The 15,825-nt window shown below is 45.3% G+C and overlaps 1 protein-coding gene across 3 annotated transcripts in view; it reads right to left on the bottom strand.

Annotated features, from left to right (window-relative positions):
• Positions 1–6,192: 6,192 nt before the first annotated feature.
• LOC120933138 (phytanoyl-CoA 2-hydroxylase interacting protein) overlaps positions 6,193–15,825 on the bottom strand; it is a 33,385-nt gene continuing 23,752 nt past the window's right edge. For all 3 annotated transcript variants that reach the window (XM_040346157.1, XM_040346154.1, XM_040346155.1), the window contains 2 exons: positions 10,666–10,783; positions 6,193–7,823 (listed from right to left, as the gene is read on the bottom strand). In XM_040346157.1, coding sequence (XP_040202091.1) covers positions 7,298–7,823; positions 10,666–10,783 — 644 coding nt within the window. In that variant the 3' untranslated portion in view covers positions 6,193–7,297. The remainder of the gene's footprint in view (positions 7,824–10,665; positions 10,784–15,825) is intronic.

The following is a 15,825-nucleotide window of genomic DNA, read 5'->3' on the forward strand; positions in this document are numbered from 1 at the left end:
CCAAGACAGCTGTGTTTACTCAGGAAATCTATTATTTGCCTTCTCTGCCCCTCTTTATATTGAGAAGATGACTAAAAGGGAATAGCACTCGGGTCAGGGGTCTAGTCACTCTTGCTACAACCCCTTACAACTCCAGCCATTCTTCTTTTGCATAGCAGTCAAAGCACAACATTGCCATGGAAATTCATTTACTGTGATGGACATTTCACCACCGCCTTCACTGAGAGTACATGTAGGGGATGATTATGGAAACAAACCAATCACAAGGCTAATATTTTAGGGTGGAAGCTTACTTATATTGAAAATTAAATAACCACTATACCTGAAAAATATTTGTCAATAGATATGTAAAAATACACTGATGGGTAATTTCCCTCCTGTTTGTGTCATTTTTCATGTTTTAGATGTATTGGTCAGGGGTTCCTCTAAACGTTTCAGTGTGAGGACCACATTGTATATTTTGCAAAAATGTAATGGCAAAAAAAAACAGGGTTCAAATTGGACTGTCTTTTTACATCAAAGTGTCCACGAGAGTTCCTTTTATATGAGGGTCCCCATTAGAGTTCCCCCTTACATTAAGGTCCCAATCAAAATTGCCATTTACAACAACGCCCCCCCTTACATCAGGGTCTCCATCAGGGTCTCCATCAAAGTTTCCCCCTCCAGATATGGGTTGAGGTGGGGGGAGGTTTAAAGTAAAGGTGGGGGGAGATTTAAAGTAGAGAGCAAAGGCAGCATCTGCTGACCGTAATCATTAATCTGTGCACATTGAGAATACACCTCTGACCTTGGCTGTAGACCAGTTTGGAGACCCCCTGATCGAAATGTTTGGATGTATTTGCATAATAAAATGGAACATTAAAATATGTTAAGCTTAAACATTTTTTATTTTTTTCAATTTTAGATTGGGAATTATGGGGAGGGGGGGTCCAAAACCTTTTATCAAGTTCTGTTTTGGGGTCTCTGTTCACTTCCCATCCTGGAGACGGAACAGGAAATGAGGAAATCTCTACAAGGTGAATGGAATTCTCATCTGAGAGTTTTCATATGAGTATTTTTCCCCATTGGAAGATTTCTCTCACTTTTTGCACTGGTGCGAAATCTAAATTTTATAGATTTACCCTCACTTTCAATCTTGGTAACACTGGTGATCAGAACGAATAGAGTGTCTCCCCCAGCAAGGCCACCGAAAACAAAAAAGGCTTGACTGTCTAACCCTCATCCCTACTCTATCAAAAACGAAAAAGAGTTTGCCTTTACATACAGTTTAAGTAAAACAAAAAAAAACATGCTTTACCGAAAATGCTGTAACTTCTGTTTTTGTTTCTTTATAGTGTTCCCTTTAGGAACTAAGAATGAAATGGTATATGGGATAGAAGTTTTTTTTAAACATATTTACATTCTCTAGACAGGCTGTAGAAAAAAAAACTTTAAAACACACCCATACTGACCTCTGTAGCTGCAAGCACTATGAAACTATTCACCCTCAAAATGTCCAAGTCCATTCTCAGCACTGCACTCCGACTCTTCCTCTGCTCTGTTTAAGTCAAATCTCATTCACGTATGATGCCAGATGTCATGTGGGTGGACCTTTTAGCGCATTGTCCATAAATTGCCCATAAATTTCAAATCGGCTGCCCTACACATGACAAATTAGCTCATCCAAATGTCTTCTGCTTCGAGCTTCACGCATTTTTTAAGTCCCCATCTTTTGCAGGAAAACTTGGAACTGCTTGCCACATTTAAGGTACCAGTAACAAAGAACGGCACCACAAGCATGATACCCGTTTTTGGTGCGTTTTGTAAATGAGTGCCAAATTGCTTGCATTCACAAATGCTGTAGTGTTGATGCGCAAAAATGTGTGTATGCCCAAAGCTTGGCATCATGGTATGAATCTTTAGGGATTAGAAGGCTGATAGACTGCCCAGCCACTTTTGAAAAAGGAGAACGGAATGAGCTGCTGAAATAAAAGTGAAAGTACCTTCTGCTGTCAACTGAGGATCAATTACCGGTACCCCACAGTGTCTTCCATCTGCTGTAGTCCTGACTTCCAATCATCTAATCAACATGCCTTACCTTTTGCAGCCAATGCTGTTTAAATGCATTTCCTAAACTGGGTAACAGTTCTTGTGAGCTGTAATGGGCACCAGTGATTCTGCCACCTCCAACACCAACATGGCTTAGTACTGATAAAAAAAATACTGTTTTTTATGAGCCCTTATTCATTTGTCCTCCGCTGTCCCACAACATGGTAATGTATGAGTGTTCTTCAAAAAATGTCTGCACTTTAAGCTCTATTAAATATAAAAAAAGTGTGAAAATGTTTTGAAGACCCCTCGTACATTTATAAAGCATGTTGAATAGCTTTTTTATAAAATGTTATTTTTCCTTTTTATTTAATTTACAGCTGTTGCTTTTGGATAATTGGGAGAGCTCCCTTTAATTTCCAGCTGTTGCTTTCAAATGAGCCCCTAATGCCCTGTACACACGATCAGTTCATCCATTGGACCGTTTTCATCAGACGATCCGATCGTGTGTACAGGGCATAAGACTGTGTTCAGACTTGAGTGATTTTACAGTTTTTATTTTATTATTATTATAGCGTTTTTGTAGTCATTTTTACTTGAGCATTTTTTTTATTATTTTTAGCTAATAGAAAACTAGTTGCTAGGTAAAAACATACACAATGGGCCAGATCCACAAAGAGCCGCCGTAACTCAAATATTCTGATTTAAGTTACACTGCCGCAAAATTTCTACCTAAGTGCCCGATCCACAAAGCACTTACCTAGAAATTTTCGGCTGTGTAACTTAAATCCGTCCGGCGCAAGGCGTTCCTATTTTCATGGGGCGAGTCCCATTTAAATTAGGCGCGCTCCCGCGCCGGACGTACTGCGCATGCTCACAACGTAATTTTCCCGACGTGCATAGCGCGGTTTTACGTTACGCCGAGTTTTGAGAATCGCGCCGGGGAAAAAAAGTTGCGTTGGGGGAAAAAAAAAGATACGGCGGGAAAAAAAATAAAAATAACTGTCGCGGGTAAGAAGGGTCTACTTTTACAAGGTGTAAACAGTTTACACTTTGTAAAAGCAGCCCTAATTTTACGATTGCCACGTAAGTATTTACGGAGATTTCACGAAGCGAAACCGCTTTGTGGATCTCCGTAAGTGCGCATTTGCATACGCGAAGCGGCATTTCGACTCGAAATGCCCCCAGCGGCGGATGCGGTACTGCATCCTAAGATCCGGCAGTGTAAGTCCCTTACACATGTCGGATCTTCTGCCTATCTTTTGGAAACTGATTCTGTGGATCAGTTCCAAAGATAGAAACAGGGATACGACGGCGTATCCCTTTTGAGGATCTGGCCCAATATGTACGTTTTTCAAATGTACCAATTGAAGTTTATTTAGGCCAAAAACACTTGAAGCTCAAAAGATTAAATTTTTTCGAGTGTCAAGCAACACTACCTTTAGGTGAGACCAAGCTCAACTGATGTATCCTGGATATTGAGGGTTTTGGAGCTTCGCGCTACAAAACGCTCAGGTGTGTGCATATGGCCTATGTGATGTTGCCCAATGTGTAGTATTTAAAGCCACGTGGCTTGGTCCTATAAAGCATTACAACCACAGCAAACATGATCAAACATAATCTGTATTTGTATATGTAATTATAAATATCACTTTAACATGGTGAGATACAACAACTCAAAGACCACAACATTCCAAACCAGCATCACAAACACATATACATTCAATATATGGCTCAGAGTAGGAGATTTTTATTTATTTTTTGCTTCATTTGAGCACAAATTTCACTTTTTACTTCTATTTTTTTTTTTTTTTTTATTAAATCTCAAGTGATTGTCAATGCTGCTTTTTTATTCTGGGATCTGTTGGTCCTTAAATCTCAGAACCCTCTCTACCTAATTAGTTAACAAATGACAAAATTCCCGCACTCCCCTACAGGTAAATACAGTTGTGTCCAGACTCTACTCAGCTCTAAACGGCAATAAAGGAGTGTTCAATTAAACGTTATACTGCAACGCAACAAAAGACAACGTATGCATCTTCTTCAAAGAATTCCTGATTAGAGACTTTTATTACTGCACAGATGTCAGCAGGTTATGTATCAAGCTACCAAAAAAAAAGGATAAATCGAGAAACTGGTTATAGCAAGTCTAATTTACTAAAAGGACAAAGCTGGCAAAACAATAGAGAATTTAGATTTTCGCCATGTTATTTATGGAGTGAACCTTGGAAGATCGTCACTGTTCTCATACAAGTTGCAGCACTAGTGGTCCGGCCATGAAGCAAGATAAAAATATTGTCTCAGCTAGTGCCCTCTAGTGGTGGCATGAAATAATCCACTCACCTGCTTTTTCTTGGCTTGTTCAACAAGAATGAGATAAATACCATCCAATCTAATACAATTGGCTGACCAGTCTAGGAGGGAGGTTGAATTTTCCCAGCTAATCCCTTGTTCTGTCAGAAGTGTGAACAAAGGACATCTGCTATCACTATAAACTTGAACATTTAGCTGATATGTCAGTCACCTGCTGGTTGGCTTCTTATGGCCATCTAATACACTATAAATCCTGAAAATTTAATAATATAATACATGGGGGGATTTAAAAGAGACTTGGTTCTTGAGACCAATAACAAGAGGCATACTGCTGACCTTCCTGAAATTCTATCTATGTGGTTGTTAAGTTGACCCTCTGACTTTAGGGCATTCTAAGTGACTGACCTGGAACAAGTATACTTATTATGAGGTCTAAATGTTTGATAGTATAGACTCCTTTTTCTTGTAGTAATAGTATTTCTTTTAACAAGGCTAGCCACACACCATTAGATTTCCCCCGTTTAGCCCAGGGGCTGAACAAGAGAAATTGATCGATTCTTCCATCCAAACTAATGAATGTGGATGGAAGAATGTGCACTGCTGTCTATTGTATTCAGACAGCTGCAACACCAGTAGCTTACTGAATACCCAAAACGTGACTGCATCTCATAGCATGCTTTCACTGTTCGGCCAAGGATTTCCACAGAGCTTAGTTGACTTTTAAATTGACTTGATAATACCAACAGGGCCACCCACAGCTTGAATTTTTGGTAGCAATCAAGCAAAATTCGAGCAGTTCATGGCTAGTTTAACATTTGCCAAATGCAGAAGAGTGGAGCCTAGTGTCTGGATCGTGCAAATCCACTATACATGTGTGGGAGCTGCAATGTCATTGGCCACCCTATGGCCGAAGAAAGAAGACCTGGTCAGCAGAAGCTTCCGTGAAGATGGTATTGTTGCTGGAGAAGGACAAACTCTCCAAGGTCAGTGTGCCATAATGTGCAACTAAGCCATGCATTCTTGAACATTATGGCAAGGGCTCCCACTGCACCCCCAGCCCTAAGTTCTTCTTTGCGTTGCTATTTTCTTGTTCTGGGGTTGTGAAGCTGCTGCATTCTCAGAACAGGACACATAGATGCACAAATGTTGCTTTACAAAAATGTAGGCTGTGTTTAGTATTATTTGGTACCCTTATTCCCTTTGACTAAGTATGGTAACTCATTCGGTACAGTTATATTAATGCAAGTTTTGCCCAGAAGGATTAAATACATTTAAAAAAAAAAAAATTGTTGATGGCTTTTCTCATTGTAGTAAAGATGAAGCTTAAAGCGGGAGTTCACCCATTTATAAAAATTTTCCCCTTTTCCCCTTAGATTCCTGCTCGTTCGGTCCAGGGGAATCGGCTATTTGTATTAAAATATGATCCGTACTTACCCGTTTTCGAGATGCATCTTCTTCCGTCGCTTCCGGGTATGGGTCTTCGGGAGCGGGCGTTCCTTCTTGATTGACAGTCTTCCGAGAGGCTTCCGACGGTCGCATCCATCGCGTCACTCGTAGCCGAAAGAAGCCGAACGTCGGTGCGGCTCTATACTGCGCCTGCGCACCGACGTTCGGCTTCTTTCGGAAAATCGTGACGCGATGGATGCGACCGTCGGAAGCCTCTCGGAAGACTGTCAATCAAGAAGGAACGCCCATTCCCGCAGCCCATACCCGGAAGCGACGGAGAGGATGCATCTCGTAAACGGGTAAGTACTGCACATATTTTAAAACAAATAGCCGATTCCCCTAGTAAAAACGAGCAGGAATCTAAGGCTAAAAAGTGCCCTCTAAGGGTGAACCTCCGCTTTAACTAATACGGACAAAATGCTTGTGTTTAGTAGCTCCAGGGACCACACATCTCAGAGACGGAGGCTGCTACCAGATACAAGTATGGGATAGCAGGCTGAAGGCCCTGATGCACTGTGAAGAGCATGCTGAATCTGTCTGTGAATGGATTTAAACTTATGCCTAGTAAATTGGAAAGACTTTTTGGCTTTAGCTTACTTGCAATTCTTTCAGGATAGAGTTAGCAGTGTATTGTTAAAGTGGAGTTCCAACCATATAAAACAGCACTTTCAAATAGTGTAGCTGCTGACTTTTAATAATCGCACACTCACCTGTCCTACGGTCCAGCAATGCGTGTGAACGAAGCCCTGCTTCTCTCCGCAGTGCTGGCATTCTGACTGTGTGTGTGAGCCACGCTGCACGCGGTGATTAGCCAGGCAATCTTCTGGAACCTGTGACGTGTCCCAGAAGATTGCATGGGGGCTGAACTTCCTTCTGGCGCCCTGGGAGGAAGTGGGAGCTGAATGCCTCTAAAAAGAGGGTGGCGTGTCAGGGGGTCACCTTCACTTAAAGCTGAAGTTCCAATTTTGGGTGGAATTCCAATTTAAATGTTTTTTAGTATGCCTAACAATATAACCTCCTTTCAATTCTTTTTTTTATTACAACACCCAAGACAAACTGCGTTTCTTCACACTAACCAATCAAATTCAAGCCTGAGCTAAAAATGACAACTGGAGAACGAACATTTGAAGCTCATTGATTGTTGTGGAGGAATATACACAGTTCTTTGTGGCACAATATCATAAGGAATACGGTTTAGGTGACAAATCCCAGCTAGTGGTCATCTGCCTATATATTTTTACTTCTCATCCATGCTGATTTGCTATATCTGGTGAAATATTTTGGCACATGTCAAAGCACTGGTTCTGAAACCTGCTCTGTTCATTGTTCCGCCTATAGCGCATAAGGAAGCCCATTTATTTGCAAGGGAAGAACAACTAAGCTGCCCTTTTAATTCTTACGTCTGCATGTGGACTAGGTGTTCTGTGGGGATTGGTTTTGGAAATGCACTACACACTTTCAACACCATAAGCCACTCAACAAATAGTGCTGACAAACTACATGTGCCTCCCTAGCGAGCTCCAAAAATGTTGCACACCTTGCAGCTAGGGTCCTTCTTGGCGTTTGCTGTTGAAAGGCTCATTAACTGATGCCCTTTGATCTCTGACAGTTGGCCCAAACCCTGGGGCACTGGGTCAGTGTAGAATATCTCAAGAATAAGATCCTGTGCATGCCAGTAACTGCCCTGTTCACCCCGGGTCAGGAAAGGGTTGTTCTTCGGGTCCAGCAGTGGTAAGCGAGCGCTACAAAAGATATCTCCTTGAGAGCCTTGAGGTGCCAACACCAGAATGGCATAGTGATAGGCACTGTACATGCAATAGAAGTCGGCAAAGTAAAGATTTGTCCCCTCATTAAAGAGGTGCCTGGCGGGTACAGTGACTCTCCATCTTCCATAGGGTGAGTCATTTGGTGGCAGGCCTGTGTTAAATTCTGTATTGCAGCTGAAGAACACACCATGAAGGGTACTGCTGATGGGTGATCCATGGCTCCCACTTGGGTCTTTTAAGGATGGAAGCATCAGGCCTCCCCACTTGTCCCTGTCAAATTGTAAAACAGAAATAATCAATACAAAATGTGTTACTGCGTACACTGTCAGGTATAAATGTACATTCTGAATGGAGGATCTGCAGTCCTTGTAGTAGTAACACTCGTTAAATGAACAAACCAATTTGTATATGTGCACTTGGCCATATACAGCATATATACTATTATATGGCCAAATGTCTGTAGACACCTGACCTTTACACCTATATTCGCTTGTAGGATGCCCCACGGGCTTTAATATGTAGTTGCCTAATGCCTACACCCTCCCTTTCAGCTATAAAAGCCTCAACTATTTTGGGAAGGATTCCCACAAGAGTTTGTAACCTTACTGTCGGAATTTATGCCTATTCAGCCAAAAATGCATTGTGAGGTTAGGTGATGCTGGCTAGCAATGGGCATTCCACTTAATTCCAAAGGTGTTCAGTAGTGTTGAGGTCAGGCAAGTATGCAGGCCACTCAAGTTCCTCCACACCAAACTTATCAAACAATGGGGGTTATTTACTAAAGGCAAATCCACTTTGCACTACAAGTGCAAACTACAAGTACAAAGTGCACTTGAAATTGCACTTGGAAGGGGTAGATCTGAAACGAGGGGAAGCTCTGTTGATTTTATTATCCAATCATGTGCAAGCTAAAATGCTGTTTTTTATGTTCATTGCATGTCCCCCTCGTATCTACAGCGACTGCACTTCCAACTTGTAGTGCAAAGTGGATTTGCCTTTTGTAAATCACCCCCACTGTCTTAATAGATTTAGCTTAGGATGCACGGGTTTGTATATGTTTAAAGAGAAGAGTTTAAAGGCTGTAAACCACAGAGGGGGTCATGGCTCTGAAGTTAAAGAGGAACTTCACTCGCCATCCACTTCCCCCACCCTTCTATCTCTCCCCCCCCCTCCTCTTTTTGTACAAATCCACCATCCCACTGGCTGCTGTGTCCCACGCCACCATATTCAGGCTTGATCCACCCGTTGGTTTGTATATAATTTTTGGGCAATTTTAAGGCATTTTGCGAAGTCATCACAGGGTGCCTGGGCACCTTGAATGAAAGGGCTGGTATAGATAATGGTCTACTTGTACAAGAAATTCTTCATTGACAAGGGCTCAAATACAGGTGAGATTTGTAGTCTCTTAGCACGAGGTAAACCCCTTGTCAGCAGTTTCTTATTTTCCAAAAATTGGTCTAGATTTTTTACAGCGATAGTAATGTTGCCAAAATGGGTTCGATTTGATTCACTTCATCCACTAACTCTAATGGCCTTAGTATGACGCACAGTGGTGTTTCTCTGAAAGCACTGCCATGTTTGTTCCTGCTGGCTTTTCCAGGTTGGATTCCTGTCCCGGGTCCCCAGTTGCTGCTTGCAGTGTTCATTTTTAGCTGCGATGACTGCAAAGACCAATTGACCCAATATTTATAAATGAGAATATACCCAACTACTTTAACAACAAGAACAAACAAATGCATATATGCTCTCTACAGAGAAATCGGGGCTCACATGAAGCAATCATGCTGAAAAATTACATCATGGACGATGTGTAGCATGTAGTAAATGAAAGAACCAATAAGATGTGTAGCGCCTGTGTACTTTCGTACAGGTGCTATGCTTAAATTTAGTGGGAGAATGAGAGATTTATGTTACTCTCATTCTTTGATTTAACAAATTTTTGGCTGTCGCCAAATCTGGATCTGTCCTGTGGGTCAGTATGTGCCCCAGAGATGCAGTCTCATCTCTGGGCGGCAGGTGGCATCAGAGGGGTCCAGGTGGAGCCGCTTCTTCCTAGCAGCCAATTGGAGGAGTTTTCCCTCGCGGGGCATGCTGGGGAGGGGTATTTCTGTGGCGGAGGCCGTTGTTCAGGGTTCTTTGAGTTCCTGGTTCCAGGTGCAGCACCCACCTTTAGGGTGTGCACACGTTACAGGCCCCACCACTATGGCCTACCTGGCCGGGGCCGCGTGCTACGCGGAGTTCCTGACTCTGGGCTCTCATAGCCCGGAGCAACGTATGCTGCAAAGGGGCCCCAGTGATTTACTGGGTCTCCACTTCTATTGAGAAGATCCCAAGCTGGGTGCTGTTCGGTGGGGGATCGGTTTGAGGAGAACCCGGAGGCAAGTGATCCAACAGGGCTTGAACCAACCACCAGGGATCTGGGCACCTGACATTGACGGGTCACATTCAAGCTGTCAGTCGGTGACCCCAAGGACATACTGGGAGGATTTGCTCTACCATCCTAACTTCCAAGCACTAGGCCTGTGGCAGAGGTCTCATCTGGACATCCAGATCTAATTTAGAGCCAAGTCTGTGGCAGAGACTTGTTTCCTTTCCCAGAAGCTTTAAGTGGCGCTCTGGCTGCCAGGCCTGTGAGAGAGGTCTGTCCAGGGGCACTTCACCCACTCCGGCTATAGTGGCGACGCATATAAATACCATTGCTAAAGGGCAAGCCTGCCTTTCCTATCCATGGCCTAATACTGTAAAGTTGCTCTTCCTTCACCAACCTATCCTGTCTACCTCAAGTTACATGTTGGTCGTGTTTGACCGGGAAAATAAAAAAAGCATTTGAAAACGCAACCAACGGTCCTGGACATTCTATCATTGCTCTCAACACCACCATCACCCCTAGACACAGTATAGAGGTAACTTAAACACGCCGATCCCAAATCTAATCAGCGGTTCCTCCGGGGGTAGTGCTACAGATGTTTGTTTTTTTTTGTTTTTTTACTGGTAAACTGAAATCTGATTGGTTGGGATACATATTTGCCCTTTTAAGATGCAATGCTTTTATTGAAGAGTTTTTGATTTATTAATTCCAGAAAGAATGCTGGTAGAATGATTTATTGGGTACCTGACATGCTGGAAATATTCTGCCGTCTGATTCCGGTAGAAGACCTGAAATGACAACATTCGGCCTGCAATCCCCTCTGCCTTGTCCTTCAGCTGCTGCACCTGCTCCATGGCATAATCTGTTTGGGAATATGGAATACACAAATGTTCATGTTTTCTGCTTCTTTAGGTTTTCATTTTGAATATATGATCAAACTGATCGCTGTACTACAGTGGTGTGAAGGATGTCTGTGTCATTTTACCCTTGTATGAAAATATTTTGCCTCCATACTTGTAACATTTTGATAATGATTTTTATGAGACTATGGGAGTTGCCCCCTTCATGACCTGGCCATTGTTTGTGATACAGCACTGCTTTACTTTAACTGACAAATGCCCACAAATAGCTTTATTTTGGTGGTATTTGATCACCACTGCGTTTGAATTTTTTGCACTATACACAAAAAATTTACAACTAATGAAAAACAATATTCTCTGCTTTCTGTTATAAAACGTATTTATCTTTCCATCCATGGACGGACACAGCTTCCTTAAATCTTGACTTGTGGGTTATGTTCCGTCTATTAGGAGAGGACTAGGCAGACATGTTAGATATTTAAAATACATGTAACTTTAACAGAGTTGAACAGCCCTGCCCAGGGGGCGGTCCCTCCGGTCATAACCCCTCACCCTGCAGCCAGCAGCTCAGTTTTTTTCTGCCTAGTAGAGGAGTAGGACCTGGCTCCCCCTTGGGCCCAGAGTCCTGTAGAAATGTTTACTTTTTAGTATTTTTTGATCCTAAGATCTACTATCAACTGCCAGCTGGGCGACTGGCTAGATAATATAGATCCTGGTAGTCTCCTCAGTCCGGCCATCGAGCGTGAGCAGACCTTAGCTAAGCGCTGGGTCGGCCACGACATGCTCTGTATTCTCCAGGAGCGGCGGTGTGCTATATGCTCCGGGGTTCACATATGGCTGGGCTGCTGTCACAGTGGACCATGGCCGACACCCACCCCATACTGCCCGGTGGTGAGTCTGTCTGGAACGTACCAGCAAGTCCACGCATGGACGGGTAAGTTCAGTTCCTCCTGTTCTCGGCAGGTTGGAACAGCTAGGCATTCCAGGGGGGTCATTAGGGGGGTCTCCTGTCCTCCCTTTCTCCTCCCTATGTCCCCCACTCTTTCCTCCTCCCCTTGCCGGGCCTGCTGTGTCGGCCGGGGTGTACCTGTTGGGGTCTCTGTATCCCGGTTAGGGGCTGTGGGGGGTGGCCTGACCTTTGGGAGCCTCTGCCCGGCATCTATGCGGCCTTCTCACCACCTCAGTGTGCTCGGGCACCATTTTGGGTAGCGCTAGCACCATTTTCTTGTGGGTTTTTTCAGCATTAAGCATTCCCATTGCTGGTGGTGCAGGTCTTCATTGCAGGCGGCCATTTTCTCTTTTTTATATGCAAGTGCCTTGACTTGGTCCCTAAGGGCTGTCAGTGGGTCTGAATGGAGTCAGAAGATTGCCTTTTTTTCCCCTGACTTTCCAGAGGCATCAACCGGTGCCCCTGCACCTGCAATTTCCATGGACACAGTCCTGGAGTCATTTGTTGCCAGGGTGGAAGCGGAGGTCCTTTGTGGTCCCTCAGCGCATAGCGGTCCGTTACCCATTTGAAGAGAGACTTTTGACAAAATAGGCTTCTCCCCCGGTCGTTGACCCCCCGGTATCGAGGTTAAACAAGGTAACCGCTATCTAGGTAAGGGGGACCCCTGCTTTTAGGACCCTACTGATATGAGGTCTGAAGCGGTGAGTCGGTCCGTGTTCACCATGCTGGGGTCAGCATTGCGGGCGATAATGACTGCGACTTTGGTGTCTCAGACACTCACTGAATAGGCAAAACTTTTTCACCAGGCAGTGGAGGAGCATCAGCTCCCACCAGAAATCACTGGCCGACCAGCTGGTGCAGGGCCTTGTGTACGTCTGTGATGCATCCCTGGATGTGGCTCGTTTAATCTCCTGGGCCTCTGTATTGGTGGTGGTTTTGCGCCGCCTGATATGGCTAAACTGCTGGTCCGTGGACCAAGCCTCTAAGAAGGCTCTGACAGATTTGCCTTTCAAAGGTGGGAGGCTCTTTTAGTGCCTCACTGGACGACATTATTAAGAATGTCACTGGAGGTAAGAGCACTCTTCTACCTCAGTCCACTAAAAGTAAGGGGTAAGGAGCCTTAAGCCGGGCCCCTCCTTTCCTGCACAATAGCTGTATTTTCGTCAGTCAGTGCCCGCTAGCAGACCCTCCCAAGCCGATAAAGGTTCAGCTGGGGGACAGAAGCGTCCCTGGGTGCGCAAGAAATACTAGCCCGCAAACAAGTCTGCTGTCCCCCCATCCGATTCTTGAGTGGGGGGACGTCTTTGCGAGTTTGCAGCTTGGTGGACCTCCCTGCTTTCTGACCAGTGGGTTTGCAAATTAATCACGTCGGGGTACAAGATCGAGTTTTTCTTGTCCACAAAACAGATTATTTTCCTCAAATCTTCCTCTCCTTTCATCTCGCCGGACTGCCCTGACTGGTACAAGACTTGTTGAGGTGATCATACCCGCACCACCCAGGACAGCTTTCAGAGATTCTACTCAAATCTGTTTGTGGTTCCGAAGGAGGACAGAGTTCATCCAATCCTGGACCTCAAGGCCCTATTAAAGGAGGAAGTGTCTATAGCCGATCAGACTCTCTGAGATGAACCTCCAGAAGTCGGTGTTAGTACTGGCTTATCACCTTGAATTCCTGGGGCTGATTCTGGACTCCTCGGTGGCGAGAGTTTTCTTCCTCCAGAGAAGTTGCAGACGCTCCAGGCTGTGGTGAGGTTGTTAACATCCCACAAATGGTCTTCTCTCCTTTTCTACATGTGAGTCCTGGGCCTCATGGTAGCTTCCTTCGAGGCAGTACTGTATGTCCGATTCCACACTCGAGTTTTGCAGAAGGAGATTCTGTCCAAATGGAACAAACCCCCTTTTGTCTCTGGATCATCAGATTCAGGTAAGTCGCCTAGTCAGGACCTCTCTGACTTTGTGGCTGATATCCCCGGCACTTCAGTCTGGGAAGTCTTTCCCTCTTTTTCGACTGGTCTGTGCTCACACCGACGTCAGCCTGACCGGTTGGGGGGGTGTCTGGGGGGGTTCAGTCGGCCCACGGTCGCTGGACTCCGGAAGAATCCCTTCTACTGATCAATGTCATCGAACTTCGAGAGATCAGGCCATGCCTCTCCATGTGGTCACTGAGGCTACAGGGGCGTCCAGTCAGGATTCAGTCGGACAATGCCACGGCGGTGGCATATGTCAACCATCAAGGAGGAACAAGGAGCCCGGCCGCTGCGTTGGAGGTCGCTCACATCCTAAGGTGGGCTGAAAGGAGCGTGCCGGCTCTATCGGCTGTTTACATTCCGGGCATAGAAAACTGGCAGGCAGACTATCTAAGTTGCCTGATGCTGGACGAAGGGTCACTACACCCGGAGGTGTTTCAACTCCTTTGTCGGAGATGGGGCACGCCAGATGTGGATCTCCTGGCTTCTCGACTCATTCGCAAGGTGTCAAGGTTTGTGGTCAGGTCCAGAGATCCCTGGGAAGACACGTTGGTGGCTCCATAGGGTCAGTATCAGATAATTTCTGCCTTTCCCCCACTGAAGTTGCTTCCTAGTCTGCTCCGCAGAGTGGAGGCCGAGGGGATTCCGGTGATCTTACTCGCCCCAGACTGACCCCGGCATTCCCTGGTATTCCGACCTTGTGCGCCTGGTGGTGGGCGCTCCCTGGCATCTGCCACTGCGGGAGGACCTTCTGCCTCATGGTCCCTTACTTCATCCTGCTTTTACAGTCTCTAGCTTTAACGGCATGACTATTGAAAGTCAGGTACTAAGGGTCCGTGGTCTGTCAGAAGAGATGGATTGGCGCCTGCGGCCATATTCGGTTTCTCGGATCCTGCTGTTCTCACAGTGTGGAGTGGATCAGGAGCTTGCCTTAAGCACTTCTGAGGGGCAGATTTCAGTCTTAGCTGTTTTCTTTCAACGACCTCTGGCGGCTCATTCACTGGTAAGTACGTTTGTGCAGGGGGTCCGACATGTGGTTCCCCCGATTAGACCACCACTTCTTTCATGGGACTTAAATCTGGTGCTCTTTGTACTTCTGGAACCCCCTTTGTGGACATCAGGGAGATTCCTCTCTTGCCACTTTCTCAGAAAGTTGACATTACGTCGGTCAGAAAGGTTTCTGAGTTGGTGGTTTTGTCTTGCAAGTCGCCCTACTTGATCCTCCATAAGAAAAAAAAGTGGTGCTACGCCCGCAGCCTTCATTCCTTCTGAAGGTAGTTTCGTCCTTTCACCTGCATGAGGACATTGTACTTCCATCCTTGTGTCCTCACCTGTCGCATCCCAAGGAGGCTGCGCTACAAACTTTAGATGTGGTACGTGCCCGGCCGTGTGTACCTGTCTGCTACGGCTCCGTTCCAGAGATCTGACTCACTGTTTGTGTCGGTGTCTGGTCCAAAGAAGGGCCTGGCGGTCTCGTCGACCTCCATCTCAGATCAGACAGGCTGTCCTCCAGGCCTATGCCCTTAAGGGGCGGGCGCCTCCCTTTCCTGTAACGGAGCATTCCACCAGGGCAATTGGTGCCTCCTGGGCTTTCCGACATCGAGCGTCTGTCTCACAAGTGTGTAAAGCAGTGATGTGCTCATCCGTTCACACTCCCTCAGTTTTGAGGTTGATGTGAGTGCTACTTCGGATGCTTGCTTTGGCTACAAGGTTTTGCAGCCGGCTGTTTGAGGTTGCAACTTCTCTGTTGAGGAGCTCTGTTTGTTTGGGGTGACGTTAGTTTTTTAATTGCTGTTCCCACTTCTCATTTTTTGACACTGCTTGGGAACGTCCCACAAGTCGAGATTTAAGGAAGCTGTGTCCGAGAAAATAGAATTTTTCATACTCGCAGAGATAATAGAATTTTTCATACTTGCAGAGAAAATAGAATTTTTCGTACTTACAGTAAAATCCTTTTCTCTGTCGTCCATGGACGGACACAGCACCCACCCCTCCGTTTAAGTTTGAAGCTTCTTTTTGACGAACTGAGCTGCTGGCTGCAGCATGAGGGGTTATGACCGGAGGGACTGGCCCCCTGGGCTGTTCAACTCTGTTAAAGTTACATGTATTTAAATATCTAACATGTCTG

Source organism: Rana temporaria, chromosome 3 (genome assembly GCF_905171775.1).
Source record: "Rana temporaria chromosome 3, aRanTem1.1, whole genome shotgun sequence".
NCBI lineage: Eukaryota > Metazoa > Chordata > Amphibia > Anura > Ranidae > Rana > Rana temporaria.